At 49.1% G+C, this 25074-nt stretch overlaps 2 protein-coding genes across 3 annotated transcripts in view; one reads left to right on the top strand and one right to left on the bottom strand.

The window, feature by feature from the left end:
- Window positions 1–25074, bottom strand: part of LOC135899078 (uncharacterized) — a 155162-nt gene that overhangs the window by 89299 nt on the left and 40789 nt on the right. For both annotated transcript variants that reach the window (XM_070522390.1, XM_065428328.2), the window contains exon 2: window positions 20347–20455. The gene's annotated coding sequence lies outside the window, so the exon portion shown is untranslated. The remainder of the gene's footprint in view (window positions 1–20346; window positions 20456–25074) is intronic.
- Window positions 19145–25074, top strand: part of LOC135899081 (mitochondrial basic amino acids transporter-like) — a 63399-nt gene continuing 57469 nt past the window's right edge. Inside the window, exon 1 of the mRNA XM_065428338.2 lies at window positions 19145–19799. Within this exon, the coding sequence (XP_065284410.1) occupies window positions 19766–19799 (34 nt within the window). The 5' untranslated portion in view covers window positions 19145–19765. The remainder of the gene's footprint in view (window positions 19800–25074) is intronic.

The following is a 25074-nucleotide window of genomic DNA, read 5'->3' as shown; positions in this document are numbered from 1 at the left end:
TTACAACTTTATTAGAGCCACAAATTAATTTGGCCATGTTTCCAAAATTATGTTTTGACTGTCTCATTTTATTTATTTTAAATTATTTTATCTCAAAATCCAACTTTATTCTCAACTCACCATTTTTTTTTCTCTCATCCACGCAGTAATATTTGAAGTTTTCCTCTGTTTCTACTGGCACACGTTCCATTTAACCAGGCAACAACAATTATTATCATACTCATTACTTATTATCATGCTGTTACACACCATCTTTTCTTTGTTTTACTTATTAAGCTTATTGAAAGTGGACCATGATAACACAGTTTTTTGACGCATCTCTAACGTTAGTTCTTCTGTCCCCACGGAAACAACGCTCAATGACTTCATCTTCTCGCTAACAGTATACTACCAAAATCAACAAAAGCGCTTGAGTACCAATACATGAATTCATTACCGCGCCTCAAGTAAAACAGTAAAAAAATATGGCCAAGATTATTGTTAAAGAAGGTGCCTTGCGCAGAAACATGCGGCACCCTTTTCCTTTTCCGTCGGCTGCGTCATTAACAAACATTAATTGCATTTCAGGGCCAATCTCCCATAACACACATTACGCATATCTTCATGGAAATTCAAGAATGAAACGATGATGAAAAAACAACTTGTCGCAGGAGAGGCACGATCCCACAACCTTCGCATTTTGCCTGCGATGCTCTACCAATTGAGCTACCGCGGCGCCGTTTCCCCGTCCGCTTTCTTGGGTATTTATGTTTCCTAGTAGAAACCTGGTAGTAAAGTCCCTCAATCATTTAAAAGTACCGCCAGGCTTCGATCCAGCCGACAACGCCTGCGATAGGCTGATCGTTGACATGTGACCTTGCTCCGCCCCTTTGCCGCCATGAAAGTTCCTGCGCGCCGGGCGAAGAGCGCGCGTTTCGCCTGTTGTGCTTTGCACCTCGCTGCGATAATTTCGTTCCGGGAGGTCCGAAATGCCTTGTTGCTGTGCGGTTGGGTGCCGAAACCGGACGAAGGATGGCAAGAAGTTATTTTTCATCGCGCGCGGCAACCAGAACCTAACCAGACGAAAAGTATGGTTACACAGAATTGCACGGACGGACTTTGAACCATCGGTAACAGCACGACTATGCGAGGCAAGTAATATACAACGATACAAAGGTGCCATAGAAAGTATACACGTGCGTGTGTCGAGCGGTGCATGGTAGTATTTCACTCGCGTGCATGAATGTTGAGGCCCGAACTTTGTGGAGATTATTTATTTTAGTTCGCTGTGAGCCCGCTGAATAGATCGGCATGACCTAGGATGCGAAGGACCGAAATGCCTTGTTGCTGTTCGGATGGGTGCCGAGATCAGACGGAGGACGACAAGAAGTTATTTTGCATCCCGCGCAGCAAACAAAACCTAACCAGCAGGTAATTCTGGTTGCATAGAAATGGACGGAAAGACTGAACCGTCGGTGACTGCACGACTATGCGAGGAAAGTAACGTAGAGCGATACGAAGGTGCGAGAGAAAGTATACACCTGTGTGTGCAGAGCTGCAGTATTATTTCATTCGCGCGCATGAAAGTTGACGGCCGAAGTTTGTGGAGATTACTGATTTTAGTGCATTACGAGCCCGTTGACTTAGCAAGTGCAGTATGACCTAGCATGCAAGTAAATAGTGGGGCAGAAACGCATTAACTCTCTGACAAATATCCGCATTGCGTTACGTGCGATGATAAATAAAATTCAGCAGCGAATTCTACTTTTACACTTTCCTGTGTTTGTGCGCGCGTTGTTAACTGCGCTTTACAACATGTCCAAAATGTAATTTCCAATATCCTAATCGTATTTTATGCATTGCATATGTGAATAATTATATTGCTAAGTGCCTGCATTACTCTGTTTTTAAAAACGAATACTGCATAGCCACAGCTACTGGCCGTCAAATAATAAAGCGTAATACAGTATACCAAAGTACATTACATACAGCTGCGAGCTCGTTCCTTCCAAGTTTCCCTTACACTCGAAGATGTTTCAGTAATCGGCAATGCCATTTTACTGATGAAAAACACACAACTGCAAATGAACATAAGAAAAACGCCACAAGCGATACGCGGATTGCCAGCAAAACACAGTGCAGTCATAGCTGGGTCAATCCGAATGCGTTTCGTATAAGGGCCCTCTAATTCTTACGGGGATTTAGCGGTGCACGGAGGCGAAAAGGGATAAACACAACAATGCGCGTCATGATTCGAGTTTACGCGGCGACGTCGCACGGTTCACGAGAACAGTCAACCACATTCACACACGCGCACAGACTACGCTTGATGTTGGTGTGCCGCGAGATCAGATCGCGCTGGCAGCCCGAACACGATCGAGGAGACACGCTGACGCGATCCATACCACCTCTTCATCATGTCACGATAGTTGCACTGGCTCGTAGCATTGAACCACAAGACACAGCAGTCGTCGTGTAATCGCTACACGACAGACACACTCAGCAACAAGAAGACTGTTGGCGCACTCGTTTCCACAAACACACAGGATGTTGTTTAGTTGCCGTGAGGGTCACACGCTTTGAAAATCGCATGTTTTAGCGACGTTATGTCGAAAGTTTTCCGGTCCAAGTGACTGTCAGCCTTCATTTTTACACGACTTCTTCGTTCAATGCAACCGCTATGTGTACGCAGCACACTAACATGCAAAAGATTTCACAGAGCATACGGGATTAAGCGTAAGCCATCACCAAGGCTCGCGCGCTGATTGAGCGCAAACGAACGAAATGTAAACAAGCGGAATCGAGACGATCAAGCCCTCATTACGCTCTCTTGAGCTATTTTCTTGGAGCACTTATTTGAAATTAAAGGACTAAATTTAGCAGTTCGGGTCCTTCTTTCGTTTTTCGCCACAGTGAGGCACAAGAAGGTTTTATTTCCGCGCGTATGCAGATATTTTGTCACCTCACGAATGCCGCGGCGCCGCGGTTTAGCGTGGGCGCCGTCTGCTACAGGAACTTCCTAGGTGGCGTGCGCGGCAGATGGCGCTACCTTGGAAATTATAGAGGGACCTTACCTGGGAGTGGTAGCCAGCGCCACCACTCGCAGACCTTGACGGCGGATGCGGAACATCCTTTCTGCCACAGGCGTCAAGACAACGTGATCTCTTTCGGCGAAGGCAACTGGTCAATAAACCCACACATGCTATCTGAGGGCATCAATATTGCCGGATTCGAGACAGTCGTTGTGTAATAACGACAAGAATGGGCATTACCCAAGTGGACCGACATTTATTAGTCACATCATAAGAATCCAACAAACACTGACAACAAGGACAACATAGGGGAAATTACTTGTGCTTAATGAATGAAGTAAAGAAATGATAAATTTCATTTTCAATAATTCATCGTTTCTTTATTTGATTTATTAGGCACAAGTAATTTCTCCTATGTTATCCTTGGTGTCGGTGTTTGTTGGCTTCTTATGATATGGCTAATAAAAATCGGGCCCCTCGGCTAACCCCCTTTCTTCTCGTAATAAGCACGAAGTAATAAGCCCGAAGACTCGAGCTTACTTATAAATACTTTCACGCAAACTCTAAGCGATAGTGAAAACGCTGATGTCTTATGAACACACGAACGAAACACGTACCACCGCTTTACTTCTCTGTGTGCCAGCAAGACATGCCCCTAAAGCAACGGTACAAACAATTTCTAACATCCTTCGTTTGAACAACGGCTCCGCCAAATAACGCGTCTTATTTTCAAGTAAAAATCTCGCGACCACATGCGGAAAGTGAAATGATACTCAAGCGCGCATCTACAGGTTTCGAACAAATAACAGACTTACGGCACAAGCGTATCTCACACACAAAAGGAATTAAGCTTATCTGCTTAAAAGAAACAACGACATATCCACAAAACAACGTTTAAAAAAATTTATGAGTGTGCAAAGAATCTCTTCCGGAGTACCAGTGAGCTTCGAAAACAAACAATCTAAACAGAGCTCAAAACTTGCTTATGGCAACGATCTATCAATCCCAGAACGTCTAACCTAACATTAAAATTTAAAAAACCTTAAGGTTTCCACAAAACATGCATACCAAGCCAATGGTTGCGTCCTCTCTCTAAGCCATACTCGAGGCGAGCGTGGTCAGAAAACTCTTGTCAACATTGTCAACTAAGGAATACAAAGAGCACGTAGGACATTCCCCACGCTGCAGGCCCCCTGGCACTTTACGTAATGGCAACATGTCTTCATGGCATTTATCAATTCACTACCTAGTATGACCACTTCGCGTCGCCTCACTGGCGCTCTATCCCGTGTCATACAGGTTACACCTCGAAAAGAACTCGAGGGGAAACATTAATGGCCCCTTGGCTTTTGTCCCCCATCGCGCCGAACGTCTTTCTTTTCTTCCTCGTTTGGAAGCTCGGACGCGCTCTGACTTGGAACATTCCAAACGACAAATTGACCTTTCCAACTCTTTCCCAGTGTTCCCCGCAGGATTTAGTGGCTTTCGGTTTATTCGGCTGCTTTGCCTTCTCTGCCGCATTCCTGACTCTGCGATGCCTCTTTGTCTTAGCACTCTTTCTGGGGCTCATTTGCGACTGCCTTTTTTTTTCTTCCCGTTGGCGGCTCCTCAGCCTGACCATCTTCGTGGATTACTGTCGGAGAAATCGGAAATAGTTCCTCCTCCGACTTGACTACATCTCCGGAGTTAACTGTTTCGTCCCCTTTCTTTGCACTGAGTTCATCGTCGTAACTTATCTGTTTACTAGTTCGCATTCTTTAGACCTCGTCAAAGCCATGACCTGGGCTTCAGCAAACGGGCACCCACTTTTATTCAGTAGCGACTTTGATCTGTTCGAGAACAGATAAGGGCATACTTTCGGTAGCCCATTGGAGACCGCTGCTACTGTCTCGATTTCCCCTAAAAGTTCATCAATCTGTACCTTTGCCATATGCAGGCACACTGAGTCTTCGCTGACGGCCTGCCTTATCTACGCGCATTCAGGCACGTAGTCTTCATTTTTTGCATACTTCGCGGATGGACGACGTCCATGGTGGCCGCAGTCCCTGTACCCTACACTCTTTGCCATTTAGCATTAGACTCATCATGTATGGCTTTAGAAGATTGACGTTGCTAGAATGATTGCTTATGCAAGCGAATCATCGACTATCGGACCTCCTTCTGTATATTGTAACGTGGTGGTGACCTTGAAGAACACAGTAGCAAATACTGTGAAAGACAAAACTAACTTTTATTGGGCGAACCTGTGCCCACAAAAACGGGCTACACTTATAGCACAACGATAGCGGCGAACACGGTCGGCGATCGTCGAAAATCTGATCTGCGGGTCAAACGCCTCGGCTTTTATAGATCAGTCGTCGAATGTTCCAGACTAATCGTCGGGACCCGCGTGCCTTCCACAAAGTTCTACACCATTCGCGTCACGCGATGAAATCAGGTAGCACAAGGTTCGGCGACAACAGACAGCGGGTAGAAGCATCGATAACTTTCCAGAAACTTCGAATACATACAGGCGCGACCCGCGCTGTGCGACAACACCTGTCAGGCCGCGAAACGCGGCCGCCCGATAAAGATAAGTACACGTGTCAATACCCCCCCGCTTAAAAAGCATCGACCCGATGCTGCAAACAAACGAAAGTAATAAAGAAAAGCACTTGTAGCACAGAAAATAAAAAAATACGGAAGTTCGTCAGCGTTCATAAAAGGGTTTAAGGCGCACCACGTGGACCACTTCAGATGGTGCGCGGCGCCGCTGTGAATGCGAAATTCCGTCTGGCACGACCTCATAGTCCAGTGCACCAATACGTCTGATGACCTTGTAGGGTCCGAAATAGCGTCGCAGTAGTTTCTCACTGAGTCCTCGTCGGCGTATCGGGGTCCATACCCAAACACGGTCGCCGGGCTGGTACTCGACGAAGCGTCGTCGGAGGTTGTAGTGTCGGCTGTCGGTCCTCTGCTGGTTCTTGATCCACAGGCGGGCGAGCTGTCGGGCGAGCTGTCGGGCTTCTTCGGCGCGCTGGAGGTAGGTAGCGACGTCAAGGTTCTCCTCGTCAGTGACGTGCGGCAGCATGGCGTCGAGCGTCGTCGTCGGGTTCCTGCCGTAGACCAGCTTGAACGGCGTGATCTGTGTTGTTTCTTGCACCGCCGTGCTGTAAGCGAATGTTACGTACGGCAGGACGGTATCCCAGGTCTTGTGTTCAACGTCGACGTACATCGCTAGCATGTCGGCGAGGGTCTTATTCAGCTGCTCCGTAAGACCATTCGTCTGCGGGTGGTAGGCCGTTGTCCTCCTGTGCATTTTCTGACTGTATTTCAGAATGGCTTGGGTGAGCTCCGCTCTAAAGGCCGTTCCTCTGTCGGTGATGAGGGCTTCTGGGGCGCCATGTCGCAGCAGGATGTTTTCGACAAAGAATTTCGCCACTTCGGCTGCGCTACCTTTCGGCAGTGCTTTGGTTTCAGCGAAGCGGTTGAGGTAGTCCGTCGCCACGACGATCCACCTATTTCCGGTTATTGACGTCGGAAAGGGTCCCACCAAGTCCATCCCGATCTGCTGGAATGGTTGGCAAGGAGGCTCGATTGGCTGTAGTAATCCGGGTGGCCTTGTCGGCGGTGTCTTGCGTCGCTGACAGTCTCGGCATGTTCTGACATAATGGGCGACGTCAGCGGTCAGGCGCGGCCAATAATACTTTTCTTGTATCCTCGATGGTGTCTGGGAAAATCCGAGGTGTCCAATGGTCGGATCGTCATGTAGGGCGTACAATACTTCTGGACAAAGTCCTGACGGGACAACAAGAAGGTAATTGGCGCGCACTGGTGAGAAGTTCTTCACGAGTAGATTGTTTTGAAGCGTGAAGGAAGATAATCCGCGTTTAAATGCCCTGGGGACAACGTCGGTGTGCCCTTCCAAATATTCGACGAGGCCTTTTAGCTCCGGGTCTGCCCGTTGCTGTTCAGCGAAGTCTTCCGCGCTTATCATCCTAAGGAAGGCGTCGTCATTCTCGTCATCTTGCGGCGGCGGGTCAATGGGTGCGCGTGATAGGCAATCGGAATCGGAGTGTTTTCGTCCCGACTTATAGGTTGCAGCGATGTCGTATTCTTGTAGTCTGAGGCTCCACCGCGCCAGTCGTCCTGAAGGATCCTTTATATTCGCTAAATAACACAACGCGTGATGGCCACTGATGACTTTGAATGGCGTGCCACAAAGATAAGGGCGAAATTTAGCTGTAGCCCAAACGATGGCGATGCATTCCTTTTCGGTCGTAGAATAGTTGCCTTCCGCTTACGACAGCGACCGGCTAGCGTAAGCTATCACCTGTTCGACTCCGTTTTTTCTCTGGACTAGAACGGCACCGAGGCCTAGGCTACTGGAGTCAGTATGGATTTCTGTATCAGCGTACTCGTCGAAGTGCGCAAGTACCGGCGGTGACTGCATGCGTCGTTTGAGTTCAAATTGCGTCGGCCTGCGGCGTTTCCCACTTGAACTCAACATCACATTTAGTTAGACGTGTCAATGGCTCGGCGATGCGTGAAAAGTCCTTGACAAAGCGCCTGTAGTAGGCACACATGCCAAGGAATCTAGGCATGACTTCTTGTTGACGGGTTGCGGGAGCTGTGCAATGGCAGCTGTCTTTTGCGGGCCTGGATGGACACCAGATTTTCTGATTACGTGGCCTAGGAACAGAAGCTCATCGTAAGCGAAGCGGCATTTTTCCGGCTTCAGAGTAAGCCCTGACGACTTGATGGCCTCTAGTACTGTCGCAAGCCGCCTGAGGTGATCGTCGAAATCTCCGGCGAAGACGACGACGTCATCCAAATAAACGAGACAGGTCTGCCACTTCAATCCTGCTAACATCGTGTCCCTGACGCGCTGGAACGTTGCAGGCGCCGAGCACAGTCCGAATGGCATAACCTTGAACTCGTAGAGGCCGTCTGGGCTGATGAAGGCCGTCTTTTCGCGATCTCTTTCGTCGACTTCTATTTGTCAATAGCCAGACTTGAGGTCCATCGACGAGAAGTATTTAGCGTTGCAGAGTCGATCCAATGCGTCGTCTATTCGTGGGAGGGGGTATACGTCCTTCGTGATCTTGTTCAGACGACGGTAATCGATGCAGAAACGTAGGGTTCAGTCATTTTTCTTTACCAGGACCACAGGGGTGCCCACGGGCTTTTCGACGGCTGGATGATGTAGTTGCGCAGCATCTCGTCAACTTGTTCTCTTATAGCTGCACGTTCTCGCGGCGAAACTCGGTAAGGGCTCTGGCGGAGTGGTCGAGCGCACTCCTCGGTGATTATGCGATCCTTGGCGACTGGTGTTTGTCGAATCCTGGATGACGTCGAAAAGCAGCCTTTGTATCGTCGGAGCAGACTACTGAGCTGCTGTTGCTTAATCACGGGGAGACTTGGACTAATGTCGTAGTCTGGTTCGGGAACCATCGTCGTCGGGGAAGATGCGGCGGAATCCGAGAGGACAAACGCATTACTGGTTTCCAGTATTGCCTCGATTTACGCGATCGTCGTCCCCTTGTCGATGTGCTTGAACTCTTGGCTGAAGTTCGTCAGCAACACTTCAGTTTTCTCTCCATGCAGTCGAACGATCCCTCTTGCGACGCAAATTTCACGGTCTAGCAGTAGACATTGGTCGCCTTCGATGACGTTTTCTACGTCAGCGGGTGTTTCGGTGCCGACCGAAATAACAATGCACGAGCGAGGCGGGATGCTCACTTGATCTTCGAGAACACCCGAGGCGTGGTGGCTACGAAAGGTCTCCGGCGGTATCGCTTGATCTTCCGACAGCGTTATCGATTTTGACTTCAGGTCTATGATTGCGCCGTGTTCGTTCAGGAAGTCCATGCCGAGAATGACGTCTCGTGAATACTGTCGGAGGATAACGAAGGTGGCAGGGTAAGTCCGGTCATGAACGGTTATTCTTGCCGTACAGATTCCAGTCGGCGTAATGAGGTGTCCTCCATCGGTCCGAATTTGGGGGCCCTGCCATGCAGTCTTAACCTTCTTCAACTGGGCGACGATGTGTCCATTCATTACGGAGTAATCGGCCCCTGTGTCGACTAAGGCAGTGACTGCGTGGTCGTCGAGAAGTACGTCGAGGTCGGTGGTTCTTTGTCTGGCGTTGCAGTTGGGTCTTGGCGTCGGATCACGGCTGCGTCACGTTGAACTGAAGCTGGAACGTCGCGTCGTCAAGCCGTCTTTCGTTGGTGTAGTCTTGGCTTCCTGACTTCGTCGGGACGGCGGTGTGTCATTGCTGTTATGTCATCGAGATAGTCTTTTTCGGCGTCTTCGTCGGCGGCGGAGGATCTTCGTCAGTTCGATGAACAGCAACCGCACCTCCATCGGTTGCTGCTTTTAGTTTTCCGGATATGGGCTGATGGACCGGCCCCGGGCTGGGCCAGTGTATGGTCGGCGCTGCGGTGAAAGGTAGCGGCCTGGTGATGGCGAACGCGACGGTCGTCGAGAGCTCCACTGAGTAGCGTCGAGGAAGTCGGCGATATCGCGAGGGCGTTCACCTTGCTGCGGGTGCGGAGCTTTGATGGCGGAACCTCGCAGTCCCATCGCCCGGTATGGGCATCGGCGATACACATGGCCGGCTTCTCCGCAGTGATAGCAGAGCGGGCGGTGGTCGGGGGCTCGCGAAATGTCTGTCTTCCTCGCGTAGGTGCGCTGGGCGACGAGTGGGTGTGCTGGTGGCGGCGGCGGCGGACGACGGAATTGCGTCGTTGCAGGGCCCTGGCGTGGTCGCGGAGGGGGACCTTGACGGCGTGCGACGGCAGCGTATGTCATCGCTTCTGGCTGGGGCTGCAGCAATTGTGGTTGCAGCTCTGGAACTCCAAGCGATCGGTGCACCTCTTCTTTCACGATGTCGGCGATCGAAGCCACTTGGGGCTGCGACGAAGGCAGGACCTTGCGCAGTTCTTCGCGCACAATGACCCTGATGGTCTCCTGAAGGTCGTCGGAATCCAGTCCTTGGATGGCGTACCTCGGCATGAGCCCCTGGTGGTTATATTGCCGGGTGCGCATCTCCAGAGTTTTCTCGATCGTCAATGCCTGTGCTGAAAACTCAGCTACGGTTTTCGGCGGGTTACTACGAAGTCCTGCGAAAAGTTCTTGCTTGACGCCCCGCATCAGGAAGCGGGCTTTTTTCTCCTAGGACATTTCCGGGTCGGCGTGCCGGAAAAGACGGGCCATCCCCTCCGCGAAGATCGCGATCGTCTCGTTTGGCAGCTGCACTCTGGTTTCTAGTAGTGCTTGGGCTCGCTCTTTTCGCACAACGCTTGTAAACGTTTGAAAGAAGCCGCTTCGGAACAGGTCCCACGTCGTTAAGGTGGCTTCTCGATTCTCGAACCAGGTCCTGGCGGCGTATTCCAGTGCGATATAGACATGCCGCAGCTTGTCGTCGCTGTCCCTACTGTTAAACGTAGCGACCCTCTCATACATCTCGAGCCAGGTTTCCGGGTCCTCGAATGTTGATCCGCGGAACGTCGGAGGTTCCCTGGGCTGCTGCAGCACGATGGGGGACGCTGGGGCTGCCATTGGGGTTGCCTTGGCCACAGTCTTCTTGGTCTTCTCAGGTAGAAGTCCGTGCTCTGGGGGCAGCTGTTGAAGACGGCGGCTTGCTCGATGCTCCGGGACTACGTTGGTGTTCTCTTTGCGGTCCGGGCTTGGATCACGGCTTGTCGGGGGCGTCCGGTACATGAACGAATAGCACCTCCACCAGAGGTCACATGGTGGTGACGTTGAAGAACACAGTAGCAAATACTGTGAAAGACAAAAAATAACTTTTATTGGGCGAACCTGTGCCCACAAAAACAGGCTACACTTACAGCACAACGATAGCGGCGAACACGGTCGGCGATCGTCGAAAATCTGATCTGCGGGTCAAGCGCGTCGGCTTTTATAGATCAGTCATCGAATGTTCCAGACTAATCGTCGGGACCCGCGTGCCTTCCCCAACGTTCTACACCATTCGCATCACGCGATGAAATCAGATAGCACAAGGTTCGGCGACAACAGACAGCCGGGTAGAAGCATCAATAACTTTCCAGAAACTTCGGATACATACAGGCGCGTCCCGCGCTGTGCGATTACATTTGTTAAGCGGCGAAACCTGGTCGCCCGATAAAGATTGGTACACGTGTCAATATTATTGTTCCTTATATCCTATATTATGAATAAGTCGATTCAATTCAACAGCGGCCCTTCGTTTGTGCAGTTTCAGACGATGTAACCCGTTTGCTACGGTTATAACATGCCAGTTGAACTCTCGATTCGAACTCCGAATGATTTCCGGTTTCCTTTCTACAGCTTTCAGGTTATTTCGATGTGCTTTCCGTGCGCTCCGTTGTGCGACTAGTGTAGTCTCGTTCTTTCTTCGTGGTTTGTTGCCCTCCAGGGTAAAATTTGGTCATGGGGAAGATCTTTGATAGTGCCGTGCGCTGCTGCCCTGTGACATGAAGCCACTGCTTTCCACATACTCATCGGCCAGCTGTGCTGCACTTTTTACAGACACACCATCCTGTCTATCCTGAACCCAAACGCGCACTTTATTCGTCAGGGTCTCGTAAAACTGCTTTAAGCAGAATAAATATGTCAAGTTACTGACGTTATCCGCCCCTGCTCCCTTCAACCACTCTGATAGATAGATAGAATAAACTTTAATGTCCAACGGAAAAAGGTCATCTACCCACCCCCCGACGCACAGGTCAGGGGGCGAGTGCCGCCGCCTCAGATGCAGGCTGGGAGGTCTTGGGTCCCAGCAGCCTCTTCGGCCAGTTGGACGAGCCGGAGCTGGAGCTCAGGGTCCGAGCTGCGCAGCAGGGTCTCCCAGGTGTCTCTACTATCTATTTTGTGCGTTCCCCCGGGAGAGTACGGACATTCCCATATTATGTGGTCGAGCGTCCCTCTCGCCCCACAAAGATTACATTTATCGCTCCTGGCCTCGGGGAACATGTGGTTCGCCATAACCGGGTGCGGATATGTATAAGTTTGTAGTCGTCTCCACGCGACTGCTTGTCTGTTGTTTAATTTTGGGTCTGGCGGGGATACCAGTCTACGAGCCAATCTATAATGCTGCGTGATCTCCCCATATTTTAGCATGCGCTCTCCGCTCCCTCGGTCATCGAGGGGCCCCGTAGCGGCTCGGCGGTAGAGATCTCGAGCCAGCTCGTGGGCCGCCTCGTTGCCGGGGACGGCTTCATGCGCCGGAGTCCAAATTATTTGAATTTTTCTATCTAGCTTTCTCTGGCCTAGGATTCTGGCCGCTAAGGGCGAGATCCTTCCCTTGCTAAAATTTTGTATGGCAGTTTTGCTGTCACTGATCACAAATTTCGCGTCCGTTCCAGCGCAAGCTAATGCGATCGCAATTTCCTCGGCAACTTCTATGTTGCGCCCGCGCAGAGTGACAGCAGTCACGGGAATACCCCGGCCGCTGACAGCCGTTGCCACCGTAAAACTGCCGCTACCTCCCGCCGCGTCTACATAGGCCACCTCATGCTCCGAGATATTACCGAATCTAATTTTTAATCCTTCGGCTCGTTTATGCCTCCTGTCTTTGTTATGTTCCGGGTGCATGTTTTTTGGCAGAGGGGGGATAATCAGATTTTTTCTAATTTCCCTATCTACTTCCACCTTTTGGGTGGGGCCTCTGTCCGGGTTTATTCCAACTTTGGCCAATATGGCTCTTCCAGTCTTCGTGGTGCTAAGTCTCTCAATTTGAGAGGTTCGCACCGCTTCCGCCAGTTCTGCCCATGTGTTGTGCACTCCTAGAGCCATCAGTCTCTCTGTTGATGTACACATGGGCAGTCCCAGCGCTCGTTTTACGCATTTTCTCATTAGAGAATCAATCTTTTCTCTTTCCACCACTTTCAAATCGAGATATGGCGTTGCATAGCTCACCCGGCTGAATATGTACGCCTGTATTAGCTTAAATAAATTTTTTTTCCTTTAGCCCTCGACCTTTGCTGGCCACCCGCCTAATTAGGCTCAGGGTCTGTAATGCGTGATTCTGCAGCCTCTTGAGGGTCTCGCCATTGTAGCCGTGTGACTGGAGAATCAGGCCCAAGATTCTAATTTGCTCTACTATTGGTACCTCTTTTCCCGCCACCTTAATTTTGATCTCCCATGGTGCCTTGCACCTTAAGTGTTTCGGATTGTATATAAACAATTCTGATTTCTGCGGCGAGCATGCTAGGCCTCTCTCGGCCGCGTAATCGACTATGATGTCGGTGGCGGCCTGGAGCAGGCTTTCGACGGCTGAATCACTTCCCCGGTTGACCCAAAGGGTGATATCATCCGCATATATACTAAATTTTAATCCCTCGAGCTTTGCCAATTGCTCGGGGAGTTCTCGCATAGCCACGTTGAAGAGTAGGGGAGACAGCACTGATCCTTGGGGCGTACCCTTACTCCCTAGCTCAATTGTGGGGGATTCCAGCGTTTGGAACCTCATGCAAGCAGTTCTTCCCGTCAGGAAGTCCCTGATGTATCGATATGTCCTGGTACCTACATTAATCTTGTTCAGCCCTTCCAGGACCGCCTCATGCTTTACGTTGTCAAAAGCCTTCGTGAGGTCCAGTCCCAGAATTGCTTTTGCATCTTTAGACCTTGAGTCTATTATATCATGTTTGATTTGGAGCATGACGTCCTGCGTACACAATTGAGGTCGGAACCCGACCATCTCATGTGGCCACAGATCGCCCTGCTCCATGAAGCCCATCAGTCTGGTCTGGAGGACGTGCTCCATCAATTTCCCCACGCATGAAGTTAAGGAAATTGGCCGTAAGTTTTCCAATTGCGGAGGCTTCCCGGGTTTTGGTATTAAAGTAATGCTTGCCGTCTTCCACTGTTGTGGGAGCTCGCCTTTTTCCCAACATTCTTGCATGTACTTCGTTAGATAGCTAATGGAATCATCGTCTAAGTTTCTGAGCATTTTGTTCGTTACCCCGTCAGGGCCTGGAGCCGACTTCGTTCTGAGTCTTACAATCTCTGCTCGCACTTACGCTTCTGTGATGGGGGCGTCCAACGCCTCGTTAGGCGCTCCACCATAGTCGGGTAGTGGAGTTCGCGATGTTTCCCCCACGAACGTCTCAATTAATTTCTTCATGAAATAATCATCGTTCCCTACGAACGCGTGCCTAGCTTTTGCCAATCTTATACCGGATTGAGTTTTCGAGCTTGCAGGGTCCAACAAATGCCGGAGGATGTTCCACGTCTTGGAGAGGTGCATGCTCCCCTCCATTTCGTCACACTTGTTGGCCCAATTTTGTTCGCATAATGTAAAAGTATAATCTTCGATTTCCTTATTGTGCCTAGCAATCCTTCTTCTGAACCACTCTGAAAAATTATCCGCCAGGCTACACGCAAACTCAACAAAGCTTTCATTAGATTTCTTGCTTTCCTGTCGGAATCTCCTCCGAAACTCCTGTGTAAAATTTGTATTTTGCGAGCGAACTCGATTTCACCGAACTGTAAACACCTGCCTCGGCTGCGTACAGACGGGCTAAGACTTGCCAGGCTTCTCCCTGCAAGAACGCAAGCAACCGCTCCTGTCATGTGTCTTGGTGAAATGTCCGCTTCTCGCAAATCCGTTCAATACTAATCAGGTGGACACCGATGTCACCGCCTGTTTTGCACAGCTGAAGCAAACTCATCATTTTCACGCTTTCTGTTTGGGGCGGCGCCGCATCCGCCCTGCACGCTTATCTGCCTTGTTCTCGTTTTATTTTCGCGAGCTCAATTTCTGCCTGCCTTTGTTCCCTGCTTTCCCTTCCCTTCCTCGCTTTCTTTCCTTTCACAACATATCTTTTCCCAGGCATCCGTGAGCTCGCCGTCCACGAAACCCACTTCCTCAAATGCAGTACGAATTCAAAGCTTCCTCAACCTATGATTAATCTCCATACCGTGCGCTGCTGACAACAACAGAAGCTCCTATTTGTTAACACTGCTTTTCCGTGAGCCGACTACAACTTCCCCTGTATTGACCGCACACTCGATGGCGATCAATCACAGCTAATTGCCCGGTAGAACCCTGTCCTTGTCTTCCGGCAAAACGCGGTCGCTCTTGCGCTCATTCAGCATTGAGCTTGAGAAGTTCGTGTATCCTGAAGCCACGTTCTCAGGTACGCCGATCCCAGATCGTGAGAACTGCGTTCTGCTGCTCTTCCTTGAAGTTTTCTCGAGTCGCCCAAGACTCCACGCCGTTACTGCGACAGTTGTGCCTCCCTGAGCCACAAAGAGGAGCTCTGCTGATACCGGATCCGCAGAAGTCGCTCTTTCGTCCGCAGTTTACTTCGAGCTTGCGAAGTTTCCTAGGTCCGCCGATCCTAGATCGTGAGGACTGCCTTCTGTATTTCACCTTTGCCAACCAATTTGTTGCGTCTCAAGGTGGCATTTGGGCCAGGAATCCACCAAGCCTATCGACGAATGCGTCCGATAGTAGGAATGAAAGAAGAGGGTTTATTTTACATTATCGACACTGGCTCCAGATACGGATGCCCACTACATGCAGGAGCATATTAAACGTCTGAATTCACATCAGCACACGCCAGCACCACTACACTGCACGAAAGGTCTTCGCTTTTAATACCGTCGTGTTCCCTAGGTGACTAGACCAGGGAATCTGATGCTCTATCGCGGCCAATCATAGCGTCGAATCGGTCGTAATATCTCGCCCATGATATCGCAACATTCCACCAAAGTCCGCCTCCGATGTTGTATCTACGCCCCCGCATATCTAGCAACCTGGAAATCCAAGAGTGAAGCCGTTCTCACGGTAGCATTGATGTTGGCCCCTTTCATGAATTAGTTTAGGGTGTCAGGTTCAGGGAGAGGGGTCTTTTGTTGACCCCTCAACAATCGGCGTCAATGCTGCGTTGGCTTCTGGATAGGCGCCGCTGAATGGGGGGGGGGTTGCCTCGTGGTAAACGTCGAATTATTGTTCTTGGCCTTCTTGAGACGTAACAGTAGCCAAGCGCAGTTGCAATGGTTGGTAATGTTGACGTCCATCATGGCAACCGCCGACAAACCCTAAGCGCCTGGGCGTCAGCACTTTCGATTGTACGGTGGTTCATTCTGCAGGTATTGTTCAGCACTGCCAAGCTGTACCTCACATACCCGAGAAACAACGTCTTCTACAGTTGCATCACCACATGTACGGTGGTGGTGCAACTTTTTTTTTTCCAAACAGGGTCTTGACTGGCCGAGGTACGTCCTTTGGGTGTGTTCCGTTACACGGAGACTTCCTCTCCCTCGGACGCAGGCAAGAGTTCAGGCGTGGAGCATTATCAAATAATAGAGTAGATGGACCAACAAAGCCGCGACGTGCACCTAGAAATGCAGTGGAATGTCCACACCCCCCTCAAGCTTCATTCCCTTCTTACGGAAGTCATTTGTTCAGGGGGACTTCGTTCCGAAATGAACGAAGCCCCCCCTGCAAGCATCGAATTGTCATTATCTTGAAGTCATTTGTACCCATTCCAATATCTTTAGGTACTCCCACAGACTGCGTAGCCCAGACTCCTCTGTACGTTAAAGTCACAGAAGACACTGTCGGCCTAGGATCCATCGAAAGTACCAAGTCCGGGATATTGAACTTATTTGTTTTTATTTCGTGGTCCTGCGACAGAGCCACCCTAGTCCCTACCACCTGAACATCGAGAATAAGAGCCTGGCAATCCCTTTTGATAACCAGGTGTGGAATTTTCGTGCCCTGCCACGTGGAATAGTGCGGCTCAACTTTGACTTGCCAACGTAAGTCCTTCAACCTCTTGGAAAGGTATCTAACAATGTTCTTATGCCTTTCGATCCTCGTGTGATGTGTCCTGTGACACCGCTGCTGTATGTGACCCTTGGACTCGTCTGCCTCACAGCCTGCCCTACATCTTTTCGTCACATCTCTTCCCCGTTTTAATTGGGTCAGATTAGACATGGCTCCAATGTGGAATTTTGTCAGATCAATTAATTCCTTGCCCTTCTGGATGCCCTCCCTAAGCCAATGGGTGGAACCTTTTGCATTCTTGCTTGAACCTTAGGCATTCCGTCGCTTGACAAGTGTAACTGCAAGGTACAGAAGAGGATTGACTACTCCGGAGTTGGGATCGTTCTTCCTTTGAAGAGACACAGTCCTTCCGCCTGGTGTATCGCATCGGTTACTGTCTTTTTGGTTGCTGCAAATGTACAGGCTGAATAGGATGGGTGCATCATCTTCCAGAAGCGTTTTAAGCGCAAGGCAGGAATTGTTGTCCTCAGGCATCTCATTCCTAAGCCCCCCAGTTCAATGGACGCATAGAAGAATCCGATGGGCACATCATGGGGCAGTGCCAACCATTTACGCGTAGTGTCTCTTATAGTTCTATCGATTGCTGTAAGTGTTTTCACCGAAAAAGGGCCAACAGTAAGACGGGAGTACCCCAGGTTTGTCCTCCAACATGGATTACATGCCAACATGGCTGACATACCAAAGAACTCGCCAATGTTTCTCCGTGCTGCTACGCAAACATAGTACGATATTTTACGAGGGGCCCCACACAAAGTACGTAGATTACAATCCTCTTTTAAATTAGCCACAGACATCAGAAAAAAAGTTTTTTTGGTGGCGAATGCAGTGGCACAAAAGGTGTTGTTCCAGATGTGATCCATTCCTTTTTTTTTCAGGAATTCATTGTAGAACAGCATTCTTTTTTGTATACTATCGTCATGCTAATCCGCCGCCCGTAACTGAAACCAAGATGTCATTTCTGCCTGAACTGTATCGTCAGGGACAAAAATGTTTCGCTGCTAGGAACTGCTTCAGTTCTCAAGAGACCCAGCAGTACAATGTTTTGTCAGAAACGATGTTTCATGCAGTGGTGACGACCTTGTGTCGGTAAATGGAAGCCGGATTGGCAGACATCTGCATACGAAACAGATATCTTGCTTATTTGAAAAAGAATTGTGACAGGCAGCGTGAAATTGATTGGTGTAAGCAAAATGCACTTCTAGACCAATCAAGCTACGCTACAACTTATTCCTAAAGAAAGGATAGTTCGCATCTGGAGAAACTGCTTGTGCATCATTCTATCCGACAATATAAACATGTTGCTTTTCTTATGTCCCTGCCTCATTTATTATTGAATTGTAACCGTGGATACCCCTCGCGTTACCGTAAACGCTGCCACAAGATTTGTGGGAATGCCTAAAAATACTATTCAGTATTTCTTGCCAAGACGTCCGTTAGCCAACACTTAGAGTGACATGCGCAAGACTTAGAAAAGTGTCGTTAAACGTCGATTGCTAAAAGAGGGCCTTGATGAAGACAGGTAACAGACTTTTAAAGTGGCCATTCAAGACACCTTTCACACATCAAATAGATTCCGTCTTTCGTGGCTTTCTTCTTGGCCCTGTGATTAGGACTCCGACTTTCAATACCTCTCTGTAATATCTCGTCGCGCTATTTCTTTGTCATGAACGCTTCACGACTCACTTGGTTTTCTGTTTTAGCGCGATCCGCACCGTGATGCGGGTGAGGAAGACAACTCGGTCCCGAAGAAGACAACTCGCGCTTCTCCTCGCTGAGTCAAAGAAATAATCCTCCGGTTAAGCACAGCGACTGTCACTATCGAGTGTTGTCGCATTCCATGGCCACATCGCGCAGGTATTACCCCATAAATGTGGTTTAGGGCGCCCCAGAAGTACACGTTATCAGAGGCTGCGAGCTACTGACTGAGAGAGAGAGAGAGTCGAAATGTTTCAGGGACCTGCCACTAGGACGCTCAGCAACAGGCCCATGGCATCGGACGGCAGGTGCAGCTACGTCTGCGACTATAGGGCGTGATTTCGGCGTCGCGAACGCTATCCTCTACAGAGCTCGGACAAACAGGTGATTACGCGGCGCGTTTTAGCTGTTGTGGGAACACCGGGGAGCCGTAAACGCTGCCGTCTTTATCTGATAAAGGAGCCGCGGCTAGCCCCCACCCCACCTCCCCACTTCCCCACCTACCGGTGACTTCTGCTTCCCATTGGCCGAGGCGGCTGTTTCGGAATATTTTCGCAGCGAGACGTTCAGCCCTGTCGCTTGGGGCGGCCATAAAAAGAGGTGAAGCCGAGCGGCAGGCGGTCGCCCGAATTAAGCGAGGCAGAAGGATAAATACGCCCGTATGAGGCGAGATAAGGGCCTTTTATGTGCGGATAAGGTTCCCGGCGCGATAGCGTCGATTTGAGAGAGCTGCAACCGGCTCCGTCCTCGTTAGCAGACGACGCGCGCGACCGTCCTCCGTTGTTTCTGCGGCCTGCCCTTCTCGCTCGTCTGCAGCGTGAGCGCTCTAGACAGCCGCTGATTTTCGTCAGGCGGCGAAGGCGGGCTATCCCGCAGAGGAAACAAAAGAGATTAGTGAGTTATCGAGTGGCGAATGCGTTGCGCTATCTCAGCTTAGTTCCTCCTCGCGCAATTGTGTTTTTGAGGAGGAGGGGCGCGGAGGTTCTGCGAACCTCGTTCTAGAATCAGTTGGTCTTGTATCCGTTCGTGAGTGCAATTATCCGTCTTCGCAGTGCGGACTATTTTTTTTTTAAACAGAAGTTTTCGTCCGTTTTGTTTGTTTGCGCCGTCAGCTATGACCTGCTCGACCTATTAGGGGTCCGGACTTGCGGGTAACCTTTCAACCACCGCCTACTTCTGAGACAGCAAGTGGTTTCTGTCGCAACGCCGGCCCCCCGCATCGGGGTTCTCGTCAAAACGTCGCCCTCTGGACAGTTCCAGAACCCCAGGAGTCATGGCTGTGGACTTTGCGGCAGGATGCTTAGGAGGTGAGTGTCCAGCGCCAAATGTCCGGCACGCTATCGCGGGTGCGGGGGCGTAGCACGTATCGCGTGTCGCGAGGTGTTTTGCCATTCGTTTGCCTATCTTTGGAAATATTTGCGTCGAAGCATTTCCGGGGACAGAAAACTGCGTCACCAAGATTACTGCGCCAAGAACGCCAAGATTCCACAGCGTCGCCGCTGCTGTGGAAGCGCGGATCGGTGCGTCGATGTCAACATACATACTTGTGGACAGCTACTCGAACAATATTTAAACATAGAGCTCGCACCATGATTCAGAAAAATTGAAAAGTACGAAACCAATTGGACGCGTGCATCGGAATCTTACCAAACGTAGCCTACGAACCAATATAAAATTTAATGTAGGTTGTCACTTATGTTCATGTATTGCCGCTCTGTTCAAATGTTGCGGTTGTGGAAAGGGATTTTCGTGGTTAATTATTTCGTATTGCTTACGACGGCGGTAACGCGCTATGAAAGCGAATAGCATTAGTGCGTAAGGAGAGAGTAGATCGAGACGGGTAACTCGACTTACGTGGTGCTTCTAAGCACTGGCGTGTCACATCGAGGGAGACGGCAACAATCAGGCGGCAGCCGGCGTGTGCTCCCCTGAGTCTAATCCACTCACCGGCGAAGCGCACCCACTGAAAAAAAAAAAAAAAAGGTTGCGGCTTGTTTCGGACGAAGGTGGAGGGGGTGCGCCACGTTATAACGCTAAAAAAGAATTATGGGCTTTAACATGCCGAAACCCCCTCTCTGATTATGAGGCACGCCATAGTAGCGGACTCGGGAAATTTGCACCACCTGGGGTTCTTTAACGTGCACCTAAATCTAAGCACACGGGTGTTTTCGCATTTCGCCCCCATCGAAATGCGGCCTCCATGGCCGGGATTCGATCGTGCGACTTCGTGCTCGGCAGCCCAACACCATAGCCACTAAACAATCACGCCGGGTCCACGTTATAACGCTGTCGCGTAGTATTACCTTGGTGAACTAGGAAATGCGACGCGCTACTCTTGCATTCATGTAAACCAGACTGTAAGAGGAAGCAAACATGTGAAAGAAATGAAGGCTTTACTCAATTATGAATTATCACTGCAAGGCACCGTCGTGTAATATCTATGCTTGTCTTCAATGTCTTTCCGTTTCGGAAGGTTAACTTGCCGCGTGCTATTTCCGGCGAACCCTGGCATATTGCTCCATCCAGTATTTACGAACCTTTCATCCTTGAATCAAGTTCCTCCACAGCGATTATTATTATTATTATTATTATTATTATTATTATTATTATTATTATTATTATTATTATTATTATTATTATTATTATTATTATTATTATTATTATTATTATTATTATTATTATTATTAGCTTGCACGTACGGCTGCCAAAGGCAAGAATTACGAGCTTGGGTGACAGATGGCGAAATCGCCAAAAAAGAGGAAACCTGTGAAGAGGATGTAATAGGATTCGTGGATGTTTTAGTAGTCACTGAAATTAATATTCCTTGTTCTAGTGTTGATTTGGGTTGTGTGTGTGCGCGTGTATATATATATATATATATATATATATATATATATATATATATATATATATATATATATTTGTGTGCGTATGCGCGCGCGCGTGTGTGTGCGTGTCTGCGTGTACGTGTTGAATGGTTACAGTGCTAGTTTCATGACGCGTTCAAGAAGCAGGGGTTGTGGAATCACTGGCTTTCTAAACGACCGCTATTCCGCATCTAAACTTGATATGTTTTACACATGCTGGAAGCCTAACTTTAAGAATCAATCCTTCGGAATTTTCTCCTAATTTGCTGGTCATCTACCGCCCGCCGTCCCACAGCGTACGCCGTTCCGTACAACAACTGGAAAAAAAATTTTACGCCAATTTATTGGTGAAGACCACATGTGCATTGCGGGTGATCTGAATATTAATACTTTTTGTCCAGGCCAGGTCCCGGCGTCAGATTACTTTTCTATTCTTTCCGTGTGTGGTTTGTAAAACACAATATCCACCCCTTCGCACGATAAAACCTTTAAAGGTAGAATGACGCATGCTTGTTTGGACCACATTGCTGTACGGGCTGCAAATTGCAATTAAGCTTCATGTGCGATTGTACAACGTCTAGCTGACCACTATTTCACAGCATGCCGTTTATCTCAGAGCACCAGACCTTGTGAATCTAGCAATAGCACACAAGATATTGCAGCTAAGAAATCGCGGATGAATGCGGTGGATAAGCTCAAACTGGGCGAATTAGATGAACAGTTTGATTGGTCACCGATTATAATCTTTGCTTGTCCAAGTGCAACTTACATAATGTTCTGCGATCAGATAAATATTTCCGAAGAAAATCTAGTACGAAAGTTGTATGCAAGCACAGAAAGAACGACAACTGGTTAACCCCTGAGGTTCTATAGGCAGAGGCTGTTCGATACAAACTTTGGAAGCGGTTGAGACGTACAGAAAATAGTTACACACGTCGAGCTAATACACAGTTTCCAGAAACAGGGTGATCGATATTATGCGAAGAGCAACATGGCGACACTTCCGACAGCAGTTTACGTTTTGTACTAAAAGCCCAGCTAAAACGTGGTCGTTGATCAGTTCCTTTCGTGAAAAAAAAAAAAACAGCCAGCCTCTTTCGTGGCCGATAATTTTCCGTCTAATTCGGCGCATGTACGAGATGCGTTTAATCAGTACTTCGCCCGTGTAGACGCTGGACACTAGCCGATACCGGTAGGCCGATGTACACTCAACGAAGCGATAGGGGCGCCCGCGTGTCTGCCTCTGATGACGATGTCTGAGCTTGCTGGAATAATGTTGTTTCATCCGGAACAAACCAGGTGGCATAGATGGAATCTCACTTCATTTTCTTCAAAGTAGCTTTAGTTATGTTTACACTAGCCTTCTTTTTATCTTTAATGGATTTCGCGAAACTGCGTCTTTGCCATCTGAACTGAAAACTGCGATTGTCGTGCTACATAAGGGCGAAAGAGAGTTAGCGTTGGAAATCTATAGACCTATCTCGATACTGCCAGCACGAACACAAAGATTAAAGTTTCTCTTGGAATGCATGACCTCGTTTCTAGAGAAGTTTTCAGTTATCTCAGATCGCCAGTTTGGCTTTATATCGGGACGAGCAATCGCACTTTTTTTTTTTTTTGAGCAATGTTGTGGTGAGCTGCATTCAGCTTTCGAACACGATATGTTTGCGTGTGCTTTATTTCTGGATATATCGGATGCTTTCGACATGGTCATCCACAATATTCTACTTGAGAAGCTGCGTCCGCTGGGTTTCAGAGGACCGTTCTTTGATTTCTAAAAAAAAAATGTGTTGGTGATCGCTCGCAAGTTGTTGCCTTGGACAATCGTAACACCACCCAGCCGCAAGCTCGGATTGAAAATAGGCGTTTCACAAAGGTCGAATCTGTTGGCTTTGCTTTTAAAGTGTAGCGCTTAGGCGCCCGTTCCGGCGGCGAGCGTCGCGTTGGTTTCGACGTAACCGAGCGAACGAACACAACGAAAAATGAAAGAGAGAACGCGGAGCGCGGCGGAAGATGAAGGACGCGAGGTGGAAAGCGGAGGAGGAGGGTATGGCGGAAGCGTGAGAAGAAAAGCATAGTGCGGCGACGACGGCTATGACATGGCATCAGAGTAGCGCGCGTCGTCTGCGAGGTCTGTCTGTGGCGGCTGCCGTGAAACCACGCACTGCATCTTGCGATCTTCAGGTTAGCGAGGCAGTCATGGCACACTTCGCTCCGTTTGCAAAGTGCCGCACGAGACAGATTGCCCGCGAACTATATCGCGAAATGAAAACAGGTATAGAGCTGCACTTAAATTTCGCGTTAGGCAGTATCGTAATCATCGGTGAATGTTTTACAGTGAAGTTGTAATGCAATGCAGGGCCGACCCCCAGCAGTGGGGAAGCAGGCGGTTAGCACTGCCCATACGTGCACCGCTCCCGAAGATGGTGCAATGGCGGGTCGACCCACGGCTGAGGTTAAGTAGGCGTTAAGTACTCCATGCGTGGGCCGATCCAGGTCGACAGATAAATCACCCTCCAGCTCGCACCACCGCTCATGTGGAACCGTTCTTCGTTCAAACAGCGAAAGACTTCAATTATCCGCTTGCTGAAGTGGTGCACCGCTCCAGGCATTCCTAGTTCTAGGCATTTGTTGAAAATTCACTCACGTTGGAGCTGAAGCGGGCGTTGAGCACTCTCCATACGTGGGCCGATCCCGAAGATAGTGCAATGCCAGGCCGACCCATGGCAGAGGTGACACAGTCGTTAAGCACTTCCCATACACGAGTCGTTCCCGAAAATAGTGCAATGCCAGGCCGACCCGTGGCGGCGGTGAAACAGGCGTTAAGCACTCCTTATACGTGAGCCGATCCCGAAGACAGTGTGGCGCAGGTGCAATTGGCCATTAAGTGGACCACACACAGCTGATGGTCATCCTTCTTCATAGAGTAGAAGGGCACTGAGTTATTTATGTGCTTATCAATGATTTCACTTCATCGTCATCTAATCGTATACTTTTTTTTTCAATAGGCAGATCACATGGTGCTACTAAGCAAACGTATATCTCACGTGAAGGTGATTTGTTTGGTACAGGAGAATGTCAGCGATGCAATGACATAGATTGAAAATAACGGTCTTACAGCCAATTCAATGAAACCGAAAGTTGTGTGTTTCCAAAACCAGCTAAAGGAACAGTTAATACGGTACCACTTCCTTTTCACTCACACAAGAAAAATTTAAGTAATTGCTTTCCAATAGAGTATGTTGATTCCATAAAATGCCTCCGATTATTTATTGATAATGACCTTTCCTGGCACAGCCATTTGACATACATCTGTACCGGACTCAGGGGGGTTGCGTGTTTATGATTGAATATAAAATCCTCTCTTCAGATGTCGATTAATATAACGGTCATGCACTCGCTCGCGTACAGTGTTTTGCGGTACGGTACAACCGTGCTTGCATTTCCTTCTGTTCGTTAGCAGTACAGAACCTGCGCAATTTGAAAGAGCGTTCTTAAAAGCATCGCTTACAATTCTCCTGTGGCGAACAGTGAATATCTGTTTTCGTATCTTTGTGTGCCTTCCTTTATTTCACTGTTGATGCAAATATCAGTCTCGCGGCATTTTTGGAGCTTCAATTTCAGACATGCCTACACTGCGCCTCGACCACTCGAAAAATTCCTCGTTTTATTGTGAACCGTCGCGCTATAAGATGTGGCAAAGCTAGAACGTGTG

This window comes from Dermacentor albipictus, chromosome 7 (genome assembly GCF_038994185.2).
Source record: "Dermacentor albipictus isolate Rhodes 1998 colony chromosome 7, USDA_Dalb.pri_finalv2, whole genome shotgun sequence".
Classification (NCBI taxonomy): domain Eukaryota; kingdom Metazoa; phylum Arthropoda; class Arachnida; order Ixodida; family Ixodidae; genus Dermacentor; species Dermacentor albipictus.
Note: the sequence above shows the minus strand (reverse complement) of the source record. Positions and strands in the feature narration are given on the sequence as shown.